General features: G+C 47.1%; 1 protein-coding gene across 4 annotated transcripts in view; it reads left to right on the top strand.

Moving 5' to 3' along the window:
• The window catches only part of PIGL (phosphatidylinositol glycan anchor biosynthesis class L), a 62,980-nt gene that overhangs the window by 9,286 nt on the left and 27,627 nt on the right, over positions 1 to 26,067 (top strand). For all 4 annotated transcript variants that reach the window (XM_059908112.1, XM_059908113.1, XM_059908111.1 and 1 more), the window contains exon 2: positions 2,338 to 2,437. In XM_059908112.1, the coding sequence (XP_059764095.1) occupies positions 2,338 to 2,437 (100 nt within the window). The remainder of the gene's footprint in view (positions 1 to 2,337; positions 2,438 to 26,067) is intronic.

The following is a 26,067-nucleotide window of genomic DNA, read 5'->3' as shown; positions in this document are numbered from 1 at the left end:
GTCCCAGACACTCCACTGAAGTGCGTACATGTTCACCAGACTGAATGAAAATGTTGAAAATGCTCTCTGACTTCAACTCCCTAACTTGTTCTAAGTTCCTCAGTTCAAACACAAAGCAATAAAACCAGTTCCAAAAACACCTTGGCCTCACTTCTAAGCTGTTTCTCACAGCCGTAACCAGAGTCTAACATGCTCGGCCTCTGAGGTTAGGAATCCCGTCACTAGTGTACGTTAGACTATCTACTTATCACCAAAGATAAGTAACCTTGAGATAAAATGGGAGAGGGGAACCTAAAATATAATGACCATCACAAAAATTGACAATTTCTATCTGACTCAAAAATTTGTGATGAGAACAGTACAAAATTAAGCTATTTTCTGGAACCTTTTGGGGGTTAGTCCTTTTATCAGATACAACGTAATGACTGTCTCCTATCTGGGTTCAAACAGTTCAAAACTAGCCCTAGAGTAACCCCTGCCAAAGTTGAAAGGTTTCACTTGGGAGTTTCTTTCTGAGTTTTCTGGAACAGTAAGCAGAGCCACTCTCTGCTCGGGGCCTCTGGAGTGCCTGCAGTGTGCTGACACCAGGATGATACAGAGTTGAACGAGACCGTGGCTTTTCAGGTCAATGACATTTAGGAATTAATAATCAGATCACGGAGGAAAGTTCATACTTCTGAGCAGAATACTGGAAATGATTGCTTGCCAGGGAAAATAGCAGAAGGCTTCCCAGAGGGAATGGCATCTGATCTGGATGATGAGGAAGAATTATAATTCAGGAAGAAAGGAGAGGAGGAGGGGGAAGGTAAAGATAAAGCAGTCAAGGAAAGAGAAGATAAACACTGAGCACCTAACTAGGTAGATGTGTCTTATCATATAATCCTTAGGAAAGCCTTTGGAGACGGCCATCATCCCCACTGCACAGGTACAGAAACCGTGGCTCAGGAAAGTTAAGTAACTAGCACAAAGCACACATGCAGTTATCTGCTGGAGAGTTGAATTAAGGGGGCCAGTAGCTAGACAATTGCTCATAAGGGCAATTTAAGTGGTACCAACACGTCACTGTATGTTATTTGTAAGGATACAGAGCAGTTACTTAACAGAACTATTCTTGGGAATTATAGTGTATGTGTTGGGAAAATAAAGTATTCGTAAGCTATTTGGGGTGCTGATGTGGTCCAGATCCCCAGGGACATGTCGGGATAGCTGGTTACTAAACTCTGAAGGAGGCTATTTTCCTATAACACTCAGGAGTAGCAGCCTCTTTAAATAAGTGCTTAACAGATATTTGAAGACTATCAATTTAAAGGGGCCCAAACGACATATACCAGGACAAAACTATAATTCAAGAAGATACATGCACCCCTATGTTCATAGCAGCACTGTTCACAATAGCCAAGACATGGAAACAACCTAAATGTCCATCGACAGATGAATGGATAAAGACAGTGTGGTTTATATATACAACGGAATACTACTCAGCCATAAAAAAAGAACGAAATAATGCCATTTGCAGCAACATGGATGCAACTAGAGATTATCATACTAAGTGAAGTAGTAAGTCAGAAAGAGAAAGACAAATACCATATGATATCACTTATACGTGGAATCTAAAATATGGCACAAATGACTCTATCTACAAAACAGAAACAGACTCACAGACATAGAGAACAGACTTGCAGTTGCCAAGGGGAAGGGGAGTGGGGGAGGGAAGAACTGGGAGTTTGGGATTAGCAGATGCAAACTATTATATATAGGATGGATAAACAACAAGGTCCTACTGTATAGCACAGGGAACTGTATTCAATATACTGTGAGAAACCATAATAGAAAAGAATATTTTAAAAAGAATGTATATATGTGTATAACTGAGTCACTTTGCTCTATGGCAGAAATTAACACAACATTGTAAATCAACTATACTTTAATTTAAAAAATAAATAAGATTAAATAATAAGGGGCCCAAACAAATAGTGTGTCCAGATACCTGACTTGTTCTGAGTGGTTGTAGAAGGGTCAGTCCTAAATCTGTTTAACGGCAAAGCAGGTGCTCAGAGCCTGTAGCTTGGGGCTGAAAGGTACATAGACAGGCAGGCAGATGGACAGACACAGGGAGAGACACAGAGATGGGGAAGAACTCAAAGGTGATTCTAAAGACTGCTTCTCACAGGAGTGTCTGATAGTAACCCTAGCACTGTGTTTTCTTCAACTTTTTATCACCACCATAGAATTTTCAGGTAGCTTAAATCCTATAGGGAACAAGATGAGATAAGATTGAGTGAACAGATAGATCTCCACTGATAAAGAAATCGACAACTGTGTATTTGTTATCCTCAGGAAATTACTACAATCAAGGGGAGATTCGTAAGAAGGAACTTCTGCAGAGCTGTGATGTTTTGGGGATTCCACCCTCCAACGTAATGATTATTGACAACAGGTAAACTTATCTTTTAACAAGTGGAAATTCATTGGCAATAAAAATGCAGTGGTGGGCTTCCCTGGTGGCGCAGTGGTTGAGAATCTGCCTGCCAATGCAGGGCACACGGGTTCGAGCCCTGGTCTGGGAGGATCCCACATGCCGCGGAGCAACTGGGCCCGTGAGCCACGATTGCTGAGCCTGCGCCGTCTGGAGCCTGTGCCCCGCAACAAGAGAGGCCACGACAGTGAGAGGCCCGCGCACCGCGATGAAGAGTGGCCCCCGCTTGCCGCAACTAGAGGAAACCCTCGCACAGAAACGAAGACCCAACACAGCCAAAAATAAAAATAATAAATAAATAATAAATAAAAAAATTAAAAAAAAAAATGCAGTGGTACACTCAAAAGACACAAACATAATGTGGGTGGATAAGAACATCTTACTTGAGAAGTCTACAGAAAATAGTTTCACGTTTGTTTGTTTGTTTTTTTATAAATTTATTTATTTATTTATTTTTGGCTGTGTTGGGTTTTCGTTTCTGTGTGAGGGCCGCTCTTCATCGCGGTGCGCGGGCCTCTCACTATCGTGGCCTCTCTTGTTGCGGAGCACAGGCTCCAGACGCACAGGCTCAGTAGTTGTGGCTCACGGGCCTAGTTGCTCCGCGGCATGTGGGATCTTCCCAGACCAGGGCTCAAACCCGTGTCCCCTGCATTAGCAAGCAGATTCTCAACCACTGCGCCACCAGGGAAGCCTCCTCACATTTGTTTTTAAGTGACAGTGTAGTGCAAGTGAATTTTTTCAACTTGTGTTCAGATTTTGTCTTAAGATAGCTGCTTCTCTTGAATCTTTAAAAAAAATTATTAGAAAAAATTTCAGGGACTTCCCTGGCGGTCCAGTGGTTAAGACTCTGTGCTTCCATTGCAGGGGCCACGGGTTCGATCCCTGGTCGGGGAACTAAGATCCCGTATGCCGCAGCCAAAAAAAAAAGTAAAAAGTGTAAAGAACAGTATTACGAACCCCACATGCCTATAATCTGAGTCCAGTGATTGTCAAGCCTTTGCTGTACGTACTTCATCTAACCCCACATAACATCTGTTGTGTGTGAAGTTGTGGGTTTTTTGCAGTTATAACTTAGCTGTTAAATATTTTTTAAAAATTTTTATTGGAGTAGAGTTGATTTACTGTTGTGTTAGTTTCAGGTGTACAGCAAAGTGACTCAGTTATACATATACATGTATCCACTCTTGTTTAGATTCTTTTCCCGTATAGGCCATTACAGAGTATTGAGTAGACTTCCCGTGCTCTACAGTAGGTCCTTATTAGTTATCTGTTTTATATATAGTAGTGTGTATGTGTCAATCCCAGTCTCCCAATTTATCCCTCCTGTGTGTGAAGTATTTTAAAGAAAACCCAACCATCAGGTTATTCTATCCCTACGTACTTCGGGATACATCTCTTAAGAAGATAGACTTCTTTTTCATGCAACCACAATGTCATTATTATCCGTCTAACAAAATTAATAGTAACAGCAATTCCTTGGTTTCTCCAACAACCAGTCCATTTTGAGCTACTCCAAGTAGCTCAAAAATGAATGTCTTTTCACAGTTGGTTTGTTCAAATCAGGATGTAAACAAAGTGCACACATTATACCTGGTTGATATTCTGCGTGTCCCTCCCCCCTGCCAACCTTGTCACTGATTGTTGAAAGCCTGAGTCAGTTGTCGTACAGAAGGATTTGTCTGTCTGCTCCCTCGTGGTTTTACCTAAGTAGTTCCTCTATCCTCCATATTTCTTGCAAACTGGAAATGAACGCTAACTTTCAGGGGCAAGAAGCTGCACTATGTACTCCCTGTTCCGTCGTTTCAGGACATGTGCTGTCTGTCTAACTTTCAGTCACGCATGTGACTATCTGTCACACGTACTGTGCGCCTCTTAGTGAGCTCACGTGGCAGTGGCCGCCCCTTTCACTGTGAAGACCCACGTCAGCCTTTCACGCGGTGCTTCCACGAATCCTTAATTAACCAGAAGTTGCAAAACGGTGACTTTCTAAATGTCTCCTGCGTTCCAAATGTATTAGCTATACATTCTTCTGTAAAGCAGAACTTTATCAACTGGGGCTATTTAGTTATCCTGATAGGTACTTTGATCCCAAAAGACAGGCTAAATGCTTAATTCTTTCCCTTTAATTGCCGTTTTCAGAATAGGAGTTGATCCCCTACATACCTCCGATGGTAACCCATTGTTTGTTTGCTTGTTTCCTGGATGGGGAGGCCACTGCTCTATTTCATTAGGAACTTCTGTGTTCACGTGTTCGGTTTTTCAGTTTAAGTCATTGCGTTCTTTGATACTCCAGTTGTCTCCTCTTTGGCCTCTTCATGTTGGCTCATGCATCCTTTTGATAAGAAACGAAGACTCTGACTTAATTTATTACAATTTTTACATATCCTGAAGATCATGCAGCTTCAGCAACATCCCCTACTTTGAAGATGCTACAGTAGGGGGTTAGTAAACTTGTTAAAAATAAATACTTCAAGAAGCCAGTTTGAAGATTCAAGGAAACCAGGTATCTTAGTCTGCTCAGGCTGCCATGGCAAAATACCAGAGACTGGGTGGCTTAAACAACAGTTTTTTTTTTTTAATATTTATTTATTTGGTGGCGCTGGGTCTTAGTTGTGGCACGTGGGCTCCTTAGTTGCAGCAGGCGGGCTCCTTAGTTGTAGCATGCAAACTCTTAGTTGCGGCATGCACGCAGGATCTAGTTCCCTGACCAGGGGTCAAGCCCGGGACCCCTGCATTGGGAGCACAGAGTCTTAACCACTGCGCCACCAGGGAAGTCCCCAGAAATGTATTTTTTTCTCACAGTTCTGGAGGCTGGAAGTATAAGATCAAGGTGCAGCAGGGTCGATTTCTGGAGAGAGTTTGCTTCTTGGTGTGCGGGATGGCCGTCTCCTCACTGCTCACATGTAGCAGGGAGAGAGAAGTTTCTCTCTTCCTCTTCTTATAAGACCACCAGTCTTATAGGGTTAGGGTCCCACCATTATGACCTCACTTAACCTTAATTACCTCCTAAAGACCCCGTCTCCAAACACAGTCACATTGTGGATTAGGGCTTCAACACATGAATTTTGGGAGGACACAATTCAGTCCCTAGCAGCATGCAACGTTTAGTCTTTCAGCTTCTCATTTCCTAACCCAGAAAAAGCAGAGCTTTGGAATCTTGCTTTGGGTTATTTAGATGGGTCAAAGAGAAGAATGAAGGGGAGAAAGAGAAAAAAAAAAAGTTTTATGGAGGACCTACACTCGGAATAATAATGGTAAATGTATATTAAATTGTTATTGTCAGTGCCAAAGACCATACTAAATACGTGATCTTAAAACCTTCAAAATAATCCAATTACTTCTTCCATGTTATAGGTAAGAAACAGGCCTCGTGAGAGGTTGAGTCATTTGCCTGGGGTCATCCAGCTAATATGTGGTAATGCTGGCGTTCCAGCTGAGGCTCTCTGGTCACTGTGCTTTGTCAACTCCATGAAGGACTCACAATTTCACAAAGGTCATCTCATTTAATTCTTCCACTAACTGTAGAAAGATAGGTCTTTATTATCCTTTTTTAGTTTCACACGAAGAAACTAAAGCTTAAGAGACTCATCTGAGGCCAGACATTTAGCAAATGGCCGTCAGTGCTAGGGTTCGAAAGCACAAAGGAAGACAGAATTGATTCCTGACTTTCTGCGAGAAAGTAGGTCACCACTTTGTTAGTGTATTTGAAAGACCAATATGTGTTTAAGAGAACACTTGGTTGATGTTGTGTGCTTTCTTCCATTGTTCCAAACTTCGTGGCTGGATTTCAGGGAGACATTTAGCCAGAGGAGCTCAGTCAAGTAAACCCTTATCCAGGGACTTCCCTGGTGGCGCAGTGGATAAGACTCCACGCTCCCAATGCAGCAGGCCCGGGTTCGATCCCTGGTCAGGGAACTAGATCCCACATGCATGCCACAATTAAGAGTTTGCATGATACAACTAAGGAGCCCACGTGCTGCAACTAAGGAGCCCGCCTGCTGCAACTAAGAGCCTATGCGAGCAAATAAATAAATAAATATTTTTTTAAAAAGTAAACCCTTATCCAACCCCTTAAAGAGGGAAAAAAGTTCAGGTCTCAAGACGAGAAGGCATCTCAGTAATCAGACAACCAAATGGATACTTTGGGTAACTTTACCTAGTTCCTTAACATCTGTGGGTTCTGCTAATTTAATGAATCATATGATATTTAACTGCATGTTATTAACAGATGCAGATTAAGTGCCTGGACTGGTAAAGGCGCTGTGCTAGATGCTGAAGAAAAGTTCAAGGTCCAGGAGCCGGGTAATAGGTGTTGGCCTAACAGTGACCACTGCTGAGTTTGCAGAAACGTTCATTGTGCCAAGGTTCAGGCCTAGAAGGAGCTTAGAGACCCTCTCCAGGATACTTGGGAATTGAATGTGATTGGGAAATGCAACCTACAGATTTAGTATTCATTTGTTGCTTTTGTGCTTCTTAATATATTAGGAAGAGTCCATAGCATTATTTCATTCACATTTCAAAACAAAACAAAAAGTAAACACACATTTCTGTACACACAGATAATTTCTAAAAGAACATATACCAGACTCGTTAATAGTAGCTGCTACTTAATTGGATCAGGGAAGGACACTTGCACTTCTTAATTCCGCAGAATTCTGTACAGTTTTATTTTGCTTTTGCTTTTTTAGGAAGCCTATGTTACTTTTTAAAGTACAAGCAGAAACGCACATATATGGAATCTAAAAAAAAAAATGGTACTGATGAACCTAGTGGCAGGGCAGGAATAAAGATGCAGACATAGAGAACGGACTTGAGGACACGGTGGGGAAGGGTAGGCTGGGACGAAGTGAGAGAGTAGCACTGACATATACACACTGCCAAATGTGAAATGGATGGCTAGTGGGAAGCCGCTGCATAGCGCAGGGAGATCAGCTCGATGCTTTGTGATGACATAGAGGACTGGGATAGAGAAGGTGGGAGGGAGGCTCAAGAGGGAGGGGATATGGGGATGGACATATGTATACATATGGCTGATTCACTTGGTTGTACAGCAGAAACTAACACAACACTGTAAAGCAATTATACTCCAATAAAGATGTAAAAAAAAAAAAAAAAGTACAAGCAGACCTCAGACATTTCACAGGTTCGGGTCCAGCCCACTGCAATAAAGCAAATATCACAATAAAGCAAGTCACAGGAACGTTTTGGTTTCCCAGTGCATATAAAAGTTACGTCGACACTATAGTGTATTAAGTATGCAGTAGCATTATGTCTAAAAAGACAACATACATAGCTTAATTAAAAAATAGATATCATCTAAGCCTTCAGCAATTTGTAATAACAACATCAAAGATCATTGATCATAGATCACCATAACAAATATGATGATAATAATGAAAAAGCTTGAAATGTTACAAGAATTACTGAAATGTGACACAGAGACATGAAGAGCGCAAATGCTGTTGGAAAAGTGGCGCCAATAGACTTGCTCTCACACAGTTGCCACAAACCTTCAATTTATAAAAAAATGTAGCATCTCTGAAGCGCAATAAAGTGAAGCACAATGAAACGGTTATATTGATGTATTATATTTTTTAAAGACTATTCCACCTAAGTAATAAAACATTCTTCCCTCTGTACTCAGCTTCTATCCCTACAAGTGAAGGCTAAATTAGAAATAATTCTGCGTGTGTTTTGATAATATTTGATTTGATAAGTTCAAAACATACAATAGAATTCCTTGAAAAGATAATAATGCTTTTAAGCCTTTTTATAAACACTGTGCTTGTCTCATGGGCCTCATTCTGGAGGATGAGTGGGCACAGGGTCAGATAAGCTGCTCCAAAAGGCTTGGGCTGGAAATGCGGGGTTCAAGGGGGGCCTGACTGTGACAGAATAAAACAAAGCAGACCCCCCGGTCATAACCCAGGCCCATTAAAATGCTTCCGGGCCCAATGACCAACTGTTGGGCAAAACTTGGGGGGTCTCAGAGCTGATCGTGGTCTGATCCCTGCTCCCATGGTCCTGCACCTGTGATGCCACATCACAGCTATTCCCACAACCAAAACAGGGAGGACTCCCAGCGCCCCAACCTGTGTCCTCGTATGTAAGCTGGGCCGCAAACACACCACGCTTTCCTCTGCGTCCACACCCATGCATGTGCCTGGCTCTCTTCCACACGCTTCCTCTCTTCCCAGCACCCCACACCCTGGCCCTCTAGCAAACTCCTCTTCATCCTTCAAACCCCAGCTCAAGATTACCTTAGACTCTGCAGCACCATCCCTGATTTGCCCAGATTTTCTTAGGCACTTTGGTTATATTCTCATTGTCCCGTTCTATCCTAGCACATACACTAATTTTTTAATCCAATAAATCCACGCAAATCATACAGTGAAAGAGAGGCCACAAAGCAGAGAGTCTGGGACTGTTGGGTCATGTTTGTAATTAAACCCCCCCCTCTCTCTCAAGACCCAGTAAGAGCCTTCCCCCTCCAAAAACCGGAAGAGACCGTATGCCGACTGCCAAAGTGAATCTGACCAAGCGTCCTCTCACTGTAAGAGACGAAAACAAAGCTCCACACAGGCTTTCTCCAAATACACAAAGAAGTGCCTGGGCACAGGGCAAGGGCACAGCTCCAGTCCCAGTTGGCAAGAGCAGGGCAGGGCTCCCGTCCTCCCAAAGGGCGCGAAGGACAGGAATGTTTCCTAGAAAAGGAACCAGGGGAGGAGACCGAAGTGGACCGAGCTGATACGGAGCTACTGTGTGAACGTGGAAAGCCGCTTCCCTGCTACTTCAAAGGCGGGTTATTCTGGGAGGCTGGGTCTTTAAGTCATATGACTGGTCTTCAAGTCACATAAGTCAGTATAGAAGTAGAGTGGGACCAGGGAGGGTGGGCTTAACAAAGCACATATTTGTGGCTGATTCTACTCCTTGAAAGAGGCTGCAAATATACCACAAAAATAGGATTCAAGGTGACTGTGTATTGTGATATTCATTACAGCACTCTTCATAATACCAAAAAGTTGGTAGCAGCCTAATTTAGCCGTAGGCAATTAATTATATAGCCATGGTCCAGAACATTAAACCACAATTCAGAGTTTTCTCTGCACAGTTAATAACCCAGGAAGATGTTCATAATATAATGTTGAGTTTAAAAAGCAGTGTATACTTTCTTTACACTTTTCTGTATTTTCCATAGTTTTGATAGTGAGCATACATTACTTGTAAACCAAAAGTTTCATTAGATTTATTTTAAAATATATTATTTCTGGGAATTCCCTGGCGGTCCAGTGGTTAGGCCATCCGAAACTTCTACTGAATGTTATTGTCTTCAACTGCAGCTCTTCAGATATTCTCTTTCCTTTACCATGGAGGCACCTTTATTTTTCGTGCATTTTCTTTTTTTTAATTCATTTTATTTATTTATTTTTGGCTGCGTTGGGTCTTCGTTGCTGCACACGGGCTTTCTCTAGTTGCGGCAAGCAGGGGCTCCTCATTGTTGAGGTGCGAGGGCTTCGCATTGCGGTGTCTTCTCTTATTGCAGAGCACAGGCTCCTAGGCGCGCGGGCTTCAGTAGTTGTGGCGCACGGGCTTAGCTGCTCCGCGGCATGTGGGATCTTCCTGGACCAGGGCTCGAACCTGTGTCCCCTGCATTGGCAGGCAGATTCTTAACCACTGCGCCACCAGGGAAGCCCTTGTGTTTTTTCTTATTCGCCTTTTGGTACTCTCCTGGGGCAAGGAGACATGATGTCACAGCACTAGAAATAGCTTATCAACATGATTCTCCTTCAAAGTGTGCTTCTCCTTGACCATTATTATCTCTGGTTCTCACAGTGCTAATCAAAGAGTACTGGTGCCTCTGAGGATGGTGAGGCTTGACTTTGAGGGACTTTCAAATCCTGCTAAAAGCAGATGCAAGGTAGAGCATCTGCTGGCCAGCTGTATGCCCCTCTTTCTGGGGCAGATCTTACAGTATTAGGCGGGTATGTTTATGTTTTCTGATTTTCTGATATGGTGGGGGTTTTTTTGCTTCATCAAAGTCGATGCTCTATAACTGTTATTCCTTTTGTTGTTTTCGATGGAGTTTGAGGGAAGAGAGTGAAGTGGAAATGTCACTGGCACTGTAAGTGGAAGTCCATATTTCCACTTGAACGGAGTCCTGCTAGCAGTTGAAGGGAGAATGAGTAAGAGGAAATCAAGACCAGAGAAAAGAAAATGAGCGAAGTACAGTATGACAGAAAGAGCTCTGGTCCAGGGGTCGTGAAATGGGGCTTCAGGTTGTAGCTCTGCCACAAACCGGCTGTGTTCCCTTTGGCAAATAATGTCCCCTCTCTGGGCTTCTCTTATACGTACAATGACTGGATGAGATGGCGACTTTACCTCAAGCGCCTAGATCTTATCAGGAGCAGAGCAGGACATGTTTAGATACGGTTGTTCTTCTACAAATGGAGGTTTATGTGCTCAGCTTGGCAATATAGCTGATATACTTTTAAGTGCTTTCCATTTTACGAAGCACTTGTACATTTCATGACATCCACGGTAGACTATGTCCATTGTGACATGCTGGGGTCCTTTCATCAGACAGCTGAATAGGGATGTACAAAACTAAACAGCAGACCTTTTAATAACCAAAGTAAGTTTAGCCAGCTCACCCTTACCTCTGCTGTCTTAGTCCATTTGGGCTGCTATAACAAAAATGCCACAGATCAGGTGGCTCATAAACAACAGAAATTTACGTCTCACAGTTCTGGAGGCTGAGAAGTCCAAGGTCATAGTGTCAGCAGATTTGGTGTCTGGTGAGGGCCTGTTTACTGGTTCACAGATGGCTCTCTTCTTGCTGTATCCTCTCCTGGCAAAAGCGGCAAGGGAGCTCTCTGGGGTCTCTATTATAAGGACACTAATCCCATGCATGGGGGGCTCTGCCCTCATGACCTCGTCACCTCCCAAAGGCCCCACCTCCAAATACCATCACATTGGGGAAATAGGTTTCAACATATGAATTTTGAGGGGACACAAATATTCAGTCTATAGCATCTACAAAAATTGTACTAGGAACCAAAAACTTTGGATAAGAGGCAACTAATTCTCTACCATGCAAGTCTTATAGACAAAGAGTGCTAGGATCCAGAAGAAAGGTTATTGGGTCAGTTTTTCAGATTATTTCTCCATAACACCAAGTTCCAAGAAATAATTCTTAGTCATTTGTGGGATGTTCCAGAGAGCCCTTGGGATAAGAAAAATTGCAGCTGCCTGTATGTGTTGCAATTTAAGACGATGTGGTAGTACTTTGGCAAAACTGTCATGGTGAGATAGACCTAGTTCTGCAAGGCTGAGCCACAGCTTAACTAGCCAGTTTCTGTACTGGAAGGGTTTATAGGATTTATTCTTTTTTAGGTTTTCTTTTTCTTTCTTTTTTTAATAATACTGTTACCCTCATATATACAGTCAATTGGTTTTCAACAGAGCTGCTAAGACAGTTCAATGGGGCAACAATACTCTTTTCCACAAATGGATATCCACATACGAAAGAACAAACTTGGACCCCTTCCCTACACTAAACCCAAAAATTAGCTCAAAAAGACCTAAATATAAGAGCTAAAACTATAAAACTCTTGAAAGAAAATATAGGAGCAAATCTTCATGAGCTTGGGTTAGGCAAAGCCCTCTTAGATATGACACCAAAAGCACATACAACCAACAAAAGAGAAAATAGACTTCATCATCAAAATTAAAAACTTTAGTGCCTGATGCATACTGTCAAGAGAGTGAAAAGACAACTCACAGAATGAGAGAAAATATTTGCAAATCATACATCTGATAAGGGATTAATATCCAGATAAGATAGATAGGTAGACAGATATAAATGTAATATACCTTATATACTATATATAGTATAGTATACATAACAGATAAAATAATATATAAAGGACTTGAATAGCTATTTCTCCAAAGAAGATATACAAATGGCCAATAAGCATAGGAAAAGATGTTCAACATCACTAGTCATTACAGGAATAGAAATCAAAACCACTGTGAGACACTACTTCACACCGACTAGGTTGACCATTTTTTAAAAATAAAATTAAAAGGGAAATACCAAGTGTAGGCCAGGATTCAGAGAAATTGGAACCCTCATGTACTGGTGGGTTTGTAAAATAGTTCAGTCATCATGTAAAACAGTTTGGCAGTTCCTCAAAAACTTAAATACAGAATTACCATTACCCAGCAATTCTATTCCAATGTAAAGACCTAAAAGAATTGAAAACAGACATTCAAACAAAAACGTGTACATGAATGTTCACAGCAGCACTGTACACAGTAGTCAAAAGTTAGAAACAACTCAGATTCCCATCAGCTGATGAATGGGCAAACAAAATGTGGTCTACCCACACAGTGGAACATTATTCAACCACGAAAAGGAGTGAAGTACTGATACATGCTCCAGCGTGGAGGAACCTAAAAAGAAGCCAGATAACAAACAGCCACATAGCGTATGAGTCCGTTTATCCGAAACACCCAGAACAGGCAAAATCCATGGAGACAGAGAGTAGATTAGTGGCTGCCAGGAGTGGGGAGGAGAGGGGAGTGGGGAGGGACTCATCATGGGGTTTATTTTTTTGAGGTGATGAAACTGTCCTAAAATTGACTGCAGTGACGGTTGCACGACTCTGTTAACATACTAAAAACAAAAACACATTGAATTGTGCACTTTAAGTGAGTGAATTGCATAGCATGTGAATTATATCTCAACCAAGCTGTTATGAAAATAATAGTAACATTTAATAATAGAACATTTACAATGTTCATTGTGAAAACAAACAGTACAAAAATAAATCAAGTGAAAAAAATGAATGTCTCCTTCCATACACTTCTCGCCTCAGAACAAACCACTGTTAACCTCTTGATGTGTAAACTTCCATACCTTCAATACTTCACAAATATATGTTTACATACAAACACAAATATAGTTCATTTTTCAGTACTGCATACTATTCCATGGGATACCTGTATCATAATTTATTTGGCTAATAAAACTGTCCCGTGGCCTTGCTGGAAACATCATTAACCATCATGAAATAAGTCCCCATGGCCGCTCACTCTGGCGTGATACATCGAGTAAAACACTGTTTAATTATACGCCAGTGTCTGCAGTGCGGGCTTCCTGCCCACCTCCAGGATGAGACCTGAGGGTCTTGCATTGCTTCGTCTTTTGTGCCAGGTAGTGCTGGGCAGCTGACAGCCGCGTGTTAGAAATCATGGCTTTGGGGACTTCCCTGGGGTCCAGTGGTTAAGACTCCGCGCTCCCGATGCAGGGGGCCCGGGTTCGCTCCCTGGTCGGGGAACTAGATCCCACATGCATGCCTCAACTAAGAGTTCGCCTGCCACAACTAAGACCCAGTGCAGCCAAATAAATAAATAAATAAAATTTTTTTTTTTTTAAATCATGGCTTCGTAGCTACACAGCAGGGGTGCTGCTTGCCTCACAGGCCCCTTACTTGAACTAAATCTGGAACCCAAAGCCTGGCAAGTATAACTGCTCAATAAGTATTAATCCCTTCCTTTTTTTTTTTTTTTCCAAGGAGGTGGTAGAAACCAATTTCATGAATCTCCTAAGTCTTTGAATTATTTTTGGATATAGTCATATTACAAGTCTCTGGCTTTTAGGTCTTAGGAATGGACTTGTGGTTTCTGATTTGGCTATTAGTCTTTCTCTGACCACCAAGTTCAGACTCAATACCCTCACCTGCCCTCTGAGTGCATCTGGGGGTAGTGGAGGCTTGTGCAGGGCCGGCCACGGTAGAGCAGGCGTCCCAGGCTCCCCTCTGCCTGGCCCCACACCTGGGCTGACAGCCGGGGCCAGACTCACCCCTCAAGGAGCCCCCAGGCTACGGAGAGGATGAGCACATACACTCCATCACGCCACGGTAAGAGCAGAGATAGAGCACGAGGGCAAGGGCAGAGGAAGGTCTCCAAGGAGCGCCGCTGCGCCTGACCTGAGGTATGGGGCAGGTCTTCCTAAGATGTGACTGTTCTAGTGACCTGAGCCGAGACACGCATGCATAAAAGGCAGGCTGGTGAAGAAGCAGCAGGGGAGCATTACAGGTGGGAAACCCAGAAGTGCCAGAGGCCCCAAGCCGTGTGGTGTGAACACCAGGGGAGTGGTGTGTCGTGCAGGCAGAGTGCGAAACGCCAGCGTCCAGCGAAGCCCTCTCTCCCCCAAGCCATCCCTTTCTGCTGCCACTTCCTTTTCCCCGTTTCTTCCCTCTCCAGTGAAACAGGATCAGCAGCTTGATAACAATAAGAGCTGACACATCCTCACTCTGTATCCAGCGCTATTCTGCATGCTTTAAATATATTAACTTGTTTACTTCTCGGTCCTATGAGGTGGATACTGTTATTACTCCATTTTCGAAATGAAGAAACAGAGAGGTTAAGTAACTTGCCCAAAGCACACCAGGGCCACGTGGTCTCCCCTCTGCTTTGGCCTGTGCTTATGGTTTGCATGGCCCCCCTCCATCCAAACAGACTAACTAGAATGGTATTTCATAAAATACAGGGAGTGATCTGTCGGCCTGGTGCAGCAGAATTACCTGTGGTGCTTGTGGAAATGCAGGTACCTAGGCTCTACTGTAATCCTCTTGACTCTAGTGGGGTGAGGGATCCGGATTCTGCATTTTTTACAGACTCCCCAGATGATCCTAAGGCACAGTAATGTTTGGGAACCTCTGGGCTGCTGTGTCTGAGTTGCAGGTCCAAATTCCCATGAGAGGGAAGTGGAGTGGACAAGCCTGGATCAGGTCGCCTGGGAGGGGGCATTATTTGGTCTTTTTGCTTGGCGTTCGGGCGTGGGAACAGGCTCCTGATAGGGATTCAAGAGCAGAAAGGACTGCAGGAGTGAGGAGGAAAATACCAGAATCTCCAGTCACTGGCATTCCTGGGGAAACCTCTGTGTGTAGCCCAAAGTATGCTGTCCCCTGACCCCGCACACCGATAACACAGCCTTAGCTCTGACCCCAGTCACTCCTTACAAGACCGCGGAAGCAACTAACATTGGTCCTTGGATGCAGCTCCTTGAGGAGAGGCCCTCCCCCATCTCAGCTTCCTTCTGCCCAACAGATGAGAATGAAGTTCCTTTACTTTTCACCAAACTGTCCTGCAGATTTACTCCTTCTCTGCCATCCCTTTCTCCTTGTCACCCTCCAATCCAGTGTCTTCCTTAACTTTGGAAATCACTATTTTCCGGAGGAAAAGGTGAGGCATAGAGACACCTCTTCCATTGGTCCTAGCTGAGCTGAAGAAGAATCAGAATGTCTCTCATTACTCTTATTAAGCCACCCCGAAGAAGTGTGTGGAGCAGCTACAGCATGGGATCATCAGATGACCACGTGGGCACTTTTAACCCCTCAACCTCCAGGTGGGCTAGAACGGCATCCTTTAGGAGCAGAAGTCAGGGCAGGGACCGTCAGATTCCAGGCCCAGACACACTCACAGAGCCAGAAACATGTAGGAATCCAAGTCCCAGGGGGTCCGGAGGGGCTGCAGGGGCAGAGCCAGGAGATGGGATCTGGGGAGTCAAGATCAGGTGAAAGGCTATGGAGTATGGCCAAGGCACTTAGGCTGCTGTCTAGCCCTGAGCTTCTGGTCAGACACAGGAAGCCACAGACTTGTTTTAAAGAATGAGTCACTGCGTCTCTCAAGTATTTGACCAAGACTGTCTTCCCCATCTTGTATTTCATTCGTCAGTCTTTACAGAGCTGAGTCCAGGTCCTGATGGGGGTTTGCTCAGCACCGAGCTACACTCTTAAGATGTTCATCAGATGCCAGCCTCACCGACACTCTTTATCTTCCCACTTCCATAAATCAGATCCCTGCCCTGGTCTTCATTATCCTGCCCAGGTTCTTATTTTGAGGCTGGTTTCCTGGACTGATCCTCTGTGATCCCACAAGTAGTTTCAAATTACTAGATCCAACCTGAGATGAACTGACGTGGCATTTTTTTCATTAGATGGTTATCGGTCACCTACCTACAAACATGCGAGCCGTTGCCCACGGAGACTGAAGCAGACATAACCCTGGACTCATGTCCAGTGTATCCAGTGTAAACTATTATCTCTCAGCCTTTCTGTGACTGGGATATGTTATATGTGATCGCTCCATTTAACAGTGCACCTCCTTCCTCAAGGGTGCCGAGAGACGTCATAGAATAGATGGGTTCCTTTTTTTAATAATAAAATTAATTTTATAATAAGGCCTCTTAGAGAATTTCACGATGTCTCCTGGGCATTTCTCTTCTGTGACAGCCCTGGGGACTGTATGATGTGGCCCCAGCTCCCCGCTTCTGCCCAGCAGGGTGACAGAAGGCAGGCAGATCTGGGTTCTGATCCTCGTTCTTCTCTTAAATAAAATAAGGATGTTGAGTGAGATCATCTCTGAAGTCTTTTTTTCACAACTAACATTTTGTGATTCAAAAAACATAATGTTATACTGCAGAAAGGTATGTACCCTAAACAGGGTTGCCAGATAAAGGACAAGAGGCCCAGTTAAATTTGAGTTTTAGGTAAACAATCATTTTTTTTCATCTCCATATGTCCAAAATATCACATAGGACATAATAATATTTTAAAATTATTCACTGTTTGTCTGAAATTCAAGTTTTGGCTGGCGCCTCGTCTTGGCCACCCCAAGCCCAAAGGCCGTTCCCTTCCATCTCATTTGAGGTCGATTTCACCACTTCCCGACCTGCGCCTGCTTGTCTCCTGGCTTTTATCCTTAGCCAGAAATTGCTGCTCACTGCATTGCCTTACCTGTGAAAGAAGCTCCCAGAATTCAGAGAGGAGAGTAACCAACGGTCCATTTCCTAGAACCAGCTGCCAGGTCGGCCAGGAGACACCTGGACACCTGCTATTTACAGCCTCGCCACTGATACCTCATCAGTAATCCTGACCTTTGCCACAGTTTGTTACACCCATAAGGAGCTTCAGTGGAAATTTTCATTTGCTTCTGTTTGTTCTTATTTCATTGTTTTGGCTACTTTCCATGTCTGTTTGTTCAAGATTCTTGCATCATTCAAATAAACAAACAAAAAAACCCCTCCACTTAACTGTCTCCCATCCCACCCCTGCCCCCTCCTCTCTCTTCCGTATAATCAAGTATTACCTGTCCTCCATCCCATCCTCGTCTCTCACTCATTCCCCAGCACAGTCACATCTGGCTCCCTGTCCTCCCTCCCGCCTCCTGCCATTGAAAGCCCTCTTTGTCAGGGTCACAGTAACTTTCTAATTGTGCAATCGGTGGGGCACTTTTCAGTTGGGAACCAAGGGGATTGCCAGAAAGACAGTGTCAGGGTTCGAGGCTGAAAGTCAGGACAAGGCCAGAAATAGGCGATCAAGAGTGAGGCCAGAGGCGAGGGGATTGGAATGTGGTATAAGAAACAGGTCACAGGACTTCCCTGGTGGCACAGTGGTTAAGAGTCCACCTGCCAATGCAGGGGACACAGGTTCGATCCCTGGTCTGGGAAGATCCCACATGCCGCGGAGCAACTAAGCCCGTGTGCCACAACTACTGAGCCTGTGCTCTAGAGCCCGCGAGCCACAACTACTGAGCCCATGAGCCACAACTACTGAGCCCGCGTGCCACAACTACTGAAGCCCACGCACCTAGAGCCCATGCTCTGCAACAAGAGAAGCCACCGTGATGAGAAGCCCGCGCACCACAACGAAGAGTAGCCCCTGCTCGCCGCAACTAGAGAAAGTCCACGAGCAGCAATGAAGACCCAACACAGCCAAAACTAAATAAATAAATAGTATTTAAAAAAAAAAGAAACGGGTCAGGATGAGCAATTCAGATGTGAGGCCGAGGGAAGAGGAGGCCAGAATTCTCTGCAGGCCTCATCAGAAACCTCACTGCACAACAGCAGTTCATTTTAAACTCATCTTTACAAGCGAAATTTTACACGTTTTAGGTGCTAATTCTGTCCGTGTTTAGGGCCGCCCTGTAAGGCATAAAATGAGGCTTATTGCATCAAAGGACTGTGCCTTCTCAGTGGATGCACAGTCAAGAGATCTGCCTGCGAGTTCAGGGGGACCGTTTAGGATGGCCTCAAGCCCCAAGGTATCCTTTAGCACATTCGTGTGTATCTCTAACTTTCAATTTTCATTCACCTTTCTGTTCATTTCACTGCACTTCCCAACAGAGGATCTTCTATACGTTGTATTAACTTATTCCCATTACAGCTAAATTCAGCCCCCACTGTGCCCCCCTCCCCTCCGTGTTGTCACATCGGACAGGCATGTCTACCGGAGGGGCAGGGACCTCAACAGCATAGGCCAGCCCATCAGCCGGCAGATTACAGCGGTCTGAGGACGGGGCGAACGCACTTGAACTGGACTAGCGTCTGTCTCCAAGGAGGCCCAGGCTAGTGGGTGCGACACCGCGGCAAGTGTCGAGCTAACAGGGGCGTCAGAGTCAGGCCAGTGGCCCGGGGTGATTCTGAGTTGACCTTCTTGTTTGGAGCCAGACCACAGCCAGCATCTAGGACAGGAAACAAGGCACTTGTTTTTAACATGTGACCTCACCAGACCCTCGCGAGGCCCTGACCAAGTGGGCTGGCTCCACTCTTAGTAAAGAAACAGAGGCACACCAGGGCAGAGTCCAGCACACAGGTCTGGAAATCACAGCATCGTTGAGGGAAAGACTGGAGTCTGATGTGCACACAGGTGCAGGAATCACCACAGGCCCTTTGCAATCGAGTCCAAAATATGTCTTCACGTTGTTAATTCTAGGTCCCACCTGCTCCTGGGGTGCGACCCACTAAACGCTGCTGCCTGGGTCCATGGTAACCCCCCAGGAGAGGGGCTAAGGGAACCACAGGACTGGGGAAGGAGGGCTTGGTACAGACAGATTAGCCTTTATTGCCTAGAGAACGTGGGGTGGTTTTCCACCCACAGTGCTGCGGAGCAGGGTTCGTTAATCTTGGGTGGTGCATGGATCCTTTTGTCTTCCTAACTTAATTTTCTGTTCATGTTTAGCTCATATGTATTATTGAGTCCTTTTTTAAAAAGTATCTCAGGAACTTTGTGAATACACATGTGATCTCACACATGTAAATGCAAGCGCTAAAATCACATGAACATATCTGCTCTCTTGTCAATGACATAATCACAATTTTTCTAGATTGTTATCTCAGTAAAAATACCTTTTTCTAAGAACTCCTGGAGCGCTGAGAATTTGGCCACAGACATCTAGGGATTTGTGGGCCTCAGCTGGAAAACTCTGATGCAGAACAATAGTTCATTTTGAACTCATTTTTTAAGAGTATTTACTTTATTTACTTAATTTGGCTGCACCGGGTCTTAGTTGTGGCACACGTGATTCTCGTTGCGGCATGTGGGGTCTTTAGTTGTGGCATGCAAACTTCTTAGTTGCAGCATGCATGCAGGATCTAGTTCTCCAACCAGGGATCCAACCTGGGCCCCCTGCACTGGGAGCGCGGAGTCCAACCCACCGGACCACCAGGGAAGCCCCTGAACTCATTTCTTGACAAGGTAGATTTTGACACTTTTTTTTTTTTTCTTTTGAGACATGTTTTGGCTTTTTTTTTTTTTTTTGAATTATTTTATTTATTTATTTATTTATTTATTTATTTATTTATTTTTGGCTGCGTTGGGTCTTTGTTGCCGTGCACGGGCTTTCTCTAGTTGCGGCGAGCTGGGGCTGCTCTTCGTTGCGGTGCGTGGGCTTCTCATTGCAGTGGCTTCTCCTGTTGCACAGCAAGGGCTCTAGGCGCACGGGCTTCAGTAGTTGTGGCATACGGGTTCAGTAGTTGTGGCTCGCAGGCTTCAGTAGTTGTGGCTTGTGGGCTCTAGAGCACAGGCTTAGTAGTTGTGGCGCACGGGCTTACTTGCTCCGCGGCATGTGGGATCTTCCCGGACCAGGGCTCAAACCCGTGTCCCCTGCATTGGCAGGCGGATTCTCAACCACTGCGCCACCAGGGAAGTCCCTGTGTTGGGCTTTTTGTTTGGGGGGTTTTCTGTTGTTGTTTTTTGTTTTTGGCCACACCTCGCGGCTTGCGGGATCTTAGCTCCCCGCCCAGGGGTGGAACCCGGGCCCCCGAGTGGTAGCGCGGAGCCCTAACCACCGGCCCCTGGGGAAGTCCCCGCGATAAACATTAACTTTGTTGAGTTAGAGTAAGAACCCACTTGGGCTCCATCAGAACCCATCGATCAAGGTCTCATGTCTAGTTCACCTCCCGGCCTGTCTGTCGGGCTACTCAGGAGCCCCGGCAGGTCAGCCACAGCTTTGGAGTCGCCCCTGACACTTACTCAGTTGCTCCTGGCCAGCCGTTCACCTCACCAGGCCCTTCTCACAGCTGCTGGAATCCTTTGTAGGGAGGATGTTCGCGTGCGTCCCCACGAATGTGGGTGGCCACCAGCCCACTACGGTTTCACGAACCATCGGGCCCCGTGCTCTTCGTGCCCGTGACCAGCACCCCGTCGCCCTCGGGGCTGGGAGTGTCGGGTACATGTGAGCGTCCGTCCAGAGCCATCAGGCAACTCCAGCCGCTCTTCTCGGTCTCCCTCACAGCCTCCCTGTCCCGCCAGCCCCTTCACTGCAGACCTTCCTCAGCCTCCTCTCAGGCCTCTTCCGGGCAGTATGAAATGTCACCTCTGCTGCCGGCACCACCGTCCCGCGTGGTCACCGGTGGGTGCCTGGGTCCGCTCAGTTTCCCCCTGCTTCTGCTCGGCCCTCCAGCCGTGTCTGCATTTAGTCTCCATCTTTCTACCCCACCGTCCGCATCCAGGGTTCTGCAGAGACGTCCCCTCGCTGATAGCCTCCCAAAATGTAGGTCGAATCCACAGAAACCTTTGAAGGCCCCCTGCTGGGCCGATGACAGTCAGGTCACGTGAGCCTGGCTCTTCTCCCTCACATTTGTGATCTAATCACGTGGGCCGTCTGCCATGGACCACGCTTCTCTGTGGCCTGACACCCCGTCACCCATTTCCTTCCTTGGCATCAGATCCCCTTCCAATCAAGAATCAGGTCACGAGCTGACCTTTATTGGACCCTGACCACAGGCCAGGCTCTGTTCTAAGTGTCTGTCAGGTATTATCTCATTTCATCCTCACAGCAGCCAACGGAGCGGGAACCGTTAGCCCTGCGCAAGCCCGTAGCTCTGCTCCCTGCGTGGTACGTCCGTCCCCTGCAGCCACACGTTGCCCAGGATTCACCTCCGTCTCTCCTTTTGCCCTCACCAGGCAGCTTTACTCTCTACCAAGTCAGCTGACTTGTTTGCCGCATCCTCAGACATCCTCAGGGCTATACAAACCCTTCCGCAGACTCCGGGTCCAACTCCGGGTCCTGCAGGCCTCCTTTCTCACTTCCTCCCAAACTTCTTGAAGCTCTTGGTGCCGCTTTCTCACCACCCACTGACCCCGTCCTTCTGCACTGCCTGCCCCTCTTCATGGGCACTGCTTCCAGGGCCAGCCCTGGTCTCTCAAGGGGTGAAATCCAGCGGCCTTTTCTTCCTCAAGCCCTGCGCGGCGCTGGTCCCGTTGACAGCTCTGCGCTGTCTTTGCTCCACCAGACCCGATCCTCTTCCCCCATCCCGACTCAAGAGCTCGCCAAGCTGCAGTTCTGGTTCTTGCTCCCTTGAGGCTATTCCCGGAGAGTTTCTCCATGGCTACAGCTTCTTCATGAGAATTATTTTTTTTAACACGCTGTTGTAATTTTGATGATCTTAAAACGAACCCAAAAAAGTAAGCACCATTTGGATGAGCTCTCTATAGTCGGGTACCACCAATTTCAGTGCCCATCCTGGCACTTTGGATCGTCACACCAAGTGATGACTAAATAAAGCGATGGCATCTGACTGTAAGGACGGCACTGTTTCTAAACGTGGAGCCCTCGTGTGTGATGCTGGAATCACCTTCGATGTTGTGTTCTTCCTTATTCATGATGGATGAGCCATCCAATCAGCTGCTAAATCTGGCAAAGTCTCCTTCCGTAAGAGCTCCTGGCGCCTTGCTCTCTTCCATCCGCATGGCCACGTCTTTGAACTGGACCTTGCCGATGCCTCGCTATGCTCCACTCCCCCAGTTTACCCCTCACTGTTCCAGGTTGACTTCCTGAAGCAAACCTGATCTGCCCACTGCCCTGCAGAAACCACCCCGTGCTCCTCCCTGTACGACAGTCTCTATACGGGGGCGGGTGCCCCCTGCCCAGCGAAACTAGACTTGTGGTCTCAGCCACAGCCCTGTACTCAGCCTGCACACCGTGCTCTGCTCTCCTCCTCTTACTGGAGCTCTGGCCCCTGCCGGGAGGCCTGTTCCTCCCAACCCAGCACAGACGCCTCCACCTCCACAGAAGTCTTTTTTATCCACACTGTGCAACCTTAAGTTTTCCTCTCTGATCCCCCGTAGCAACGTGTTTGGCTGTTTCTGACGGTGCCGTTTGTCCTGGATTTTGCTATTTGAGCACTGCTCTGGTTCTCCTGTACCCACAGTGCCTTGCAGCCCAGTGGAACCTCCAAGTTAAGTTCCCTTTCATCCTAAGCTGCCCTGGCTCCCTGGTTCAGCCCCCCCACCCCACCCCTTGGGACTCCAGGGTGTCCTGGTGAGCAGGCCAAGGGGTCCGGGGGACTCTGCACCCCACCCTCTGGCTTTCTGTCTGTTTTTTTGTTTTGTACGTGTCTGCTCTTGTTTCTTGGCATGTGACAGCGTCTCGGGTGCTTGCCAAAATTAGGGATGAACCCCTTCTCTGACATAACCCTAAATTTGGCTTTTTTAGAAAAAGGAATGAGGCAGACGTTTCAGGCACCAGAAGATTGTGAGACCCATCAAAAGTTTAGGCTATGGCCCTTCCTTCTCTGTTCTGAGAATATTATTACACAGCCTCTGCTCAGGGGAGCCCTTGTGTGTCTGGTGGGGAGAGGGGAGGGGTCCGGACACAGGCCTGGGCCTCTCCAGCAGAACCCTTTGACCTCTGAAGGGAGTTCAGTGAGCACGTTCTGTTTTTCAGTTGCCATGTAAGACAGCTAATAAATTAGCAATTTTTGGAAAAGAATTTCTCACCTTGCAAGCTTTGCACACTTTGTTGTGATACTAACATAAAACGCATCTTTCAGAGAAAGGAGAGCTACAGGTATACCTAACAGTCATGATTTGCTTTTTGCCCTTGAGACACGAAGATCCATTGTACGGTTAGGGTGGGGAGCCTATGTGGACGAGGGTCTCCTGGAACATCTGATCGTTGTCTGTGCTCTTAAACTGCTTAAGGAGGGGCCCCTGTCAGAGCGGACACTTCACAGACACAGGCTGGTCTATTTCACTTCTCTCTCTCTCTCTGTCCTTTCCTTTCTCCCCCTCCTCCTCTTCCCCCGGTTTCTATTTCTCTCTACTCCTCTTAGGCTGGTCCCTGGCGATCAAGGGACGCCCCGCAGCCGCCCGCCCGCTTCGCAAGGTCCCCGCACCGACCCCAGCCCGGCGGGTCCCCCCGGGTCTCGGGCGCACCCAGCGGCTCCGGCCACGCGTTGGCCTGGGCGCGGCTCCTGCAGCCCGAGGTCCGGGGCCCAGGCCCAGGTGATCTGCCAGCACTCCGCCCGCCCGCCTCCGGTTAGCGCTGAACTCAGATGACCTTTGCCCGCCTGTCTGACAGAGGAAGCCCCGGGGTTTAGCAACGTGCCGGAGGGAGGCTGGGGAGGAGGCGGGCAGACGAGCCACAGGACCAAATAAGGGCGTGCGCGGCGCCCGCGGGGCGCGGTGATCAGCCCCCGGCCCGTGTCCCACGCCGGGGTTCCCACCGGCTAGCCCGTCTCCCCGGGGGGGAGGGGGGAGGAGGAGGGCCCACCGCCCCCTTCCCCCCCGTCCCGGGACGACGCCCGCATCGGGCCCGGGCAAGTCACTAGAAAGAGCAGAGCAGGTCGGAGTCCGAGGCTGCTCCGCCGGCAGGAAAACAAACTTTATTCTAGGATCCTCACAGGCCGAGCGCGAAGGTCTAGGGCAGGGCTAGGTTTGGGGCATTTTCCAGCGGAATTAACACCGCGCTTGCTAACTGCACCCCGGGGAGGGCCGCTTCCTCGGCTGTGTCGGGCCGCGTCCTTACGAGGTGCTCCCCGCGCTTCTGCGGCCCCCGCCGGCCCTCAAACCCCCCTCCCCCGCAGCAGCCGAGCCCCTTCCCCCGCCTGCCCGGGTCTTGTACCCGCGTTGGCGCTCGCGCTTGGCGCCGAGGGCATGCCCAGCCCGCACGGGTAAACGTGCAGGGACCCCCTCCCCTCTGGGAGCCCCGCCCTGCCGTGCCCTGCGCGGTGCGTGCCGGCACCACCCACGACGCCTCCCCGCGGCCAGGAGGCCGACGGCCCGTCGCCCGGGCCAGCCCTGCCCCTGCGCGGAGTCCGCCACGCGTGCTCAGCCCTAAAGTACTGGAGAGCTGACCACCCCGCCCCCGGGGATCAGTACCTGCCTCTTTCTCCTCCCGGACAGATGCACGATTCTGAGATGCCTGCCCTCTACGCAGTCCTGCAGCCCGCGGGCCCCCCGGCAGCCAGCCCGCAACTCAGCACCGCCTCCCCTCCCCGTGCGGCTTCCCTCCTGCTCCCGGATCACACCTCCCAATAGTCTTCGTCCTGGCCCTGCTTCCTGGGGAGCCCAGGCCAGGATACCTGGCCACTTGAAGACACCCAGAGCCCTTTATTTGGAAGTTCTCTCACAGGCTGTTTTCAAAATTCAATTCCTCTGTATAGATTTCCTCTTTCATATGAGTGTCATTCTTAAGTCAGGAGCAAAATTAAAGTTTAGTTAACTGGAGTTCTTTTTTTTGGGTTTTGCTTTAACATTCCTTTCCTTGGGTGTATCTAAGTTTCTTTGCTTTTACTTTGAACATGCCCTAAAACTCTGTTATCTTTAGCATTTTTCATAAACCACAATTCAGGAAGTTAGAGAAATTGCTCCCTGGTGGCAGAACAACAGAACTGCCGGCCTCTTTCTCTCTGTAATTGCAGTGAAAGTGGTGTCTCTGCCTGATCGGACTTTGACTTTTAGGCTGATTATTTCCTTAGAGTCAATTTCTAGAAAGATAAGGTCAAAGAGCACGAATAATCGCAGGTAGCCAAACGGCCCTTGCACACAGGTGCAGCCATTTAAGCTAGAAGGGGGGACAGAACCGCGCCCTTTCCTGTGAGCCCTCCTCCACACCATGTCCTGCTTTCATTTTGCATTTGCTTGACTCTTTCTGAGAATCAAAAGAATATATGTTGGCAGCTTGCATTTCTTGCTTTGTAAAATACCTGTTTTCTTTAAACAATCTTTCCTAGGCCTTCTTAATGTTTTAAGTGGTCTCCAGTCTTCGTCTGTAAACAACCTTGGAAATTCCACCCCCACTCCTGGTTCTCCACGGCTGGCTTCTTTATCAGGAAACATCACCTGATTGACTAGAGATTTAGAGTGGGGAGCGGGAGAGACCGCGGGCCTCTTGATTGTGACTTGCCAGACATTTCAGAGCAGCTTCAGCTTGACCGTTTCTGGGCTGAAGGGCTCTGTAGGCGGGAATTCTCCTGGAAGGAGAAGGCGCGTCGGGTAAGGGCGCCTGGTGCAATCCCT

The sequence above is a fragment of the Balaenoptera ricei genome, chromosome 20, assembly GCF_028023285.1.
Source record: "Balaenoptera ricei isolate mBalRic1 chromosome 20, mBalRic1.hap2, whole genome shotgun sequence".
NCBI lineage: Eukaryota > Metazoa > Chordata > Mammalia > Artiodactyla > Balaenopteridae > Balaenoptera > Balaenoptera ricei.
The sequence above is the reverse complement of the archived record's forward strand: the minus strand, read 5'-3'. Positions and strand labels throughout refer to the sequence as shown.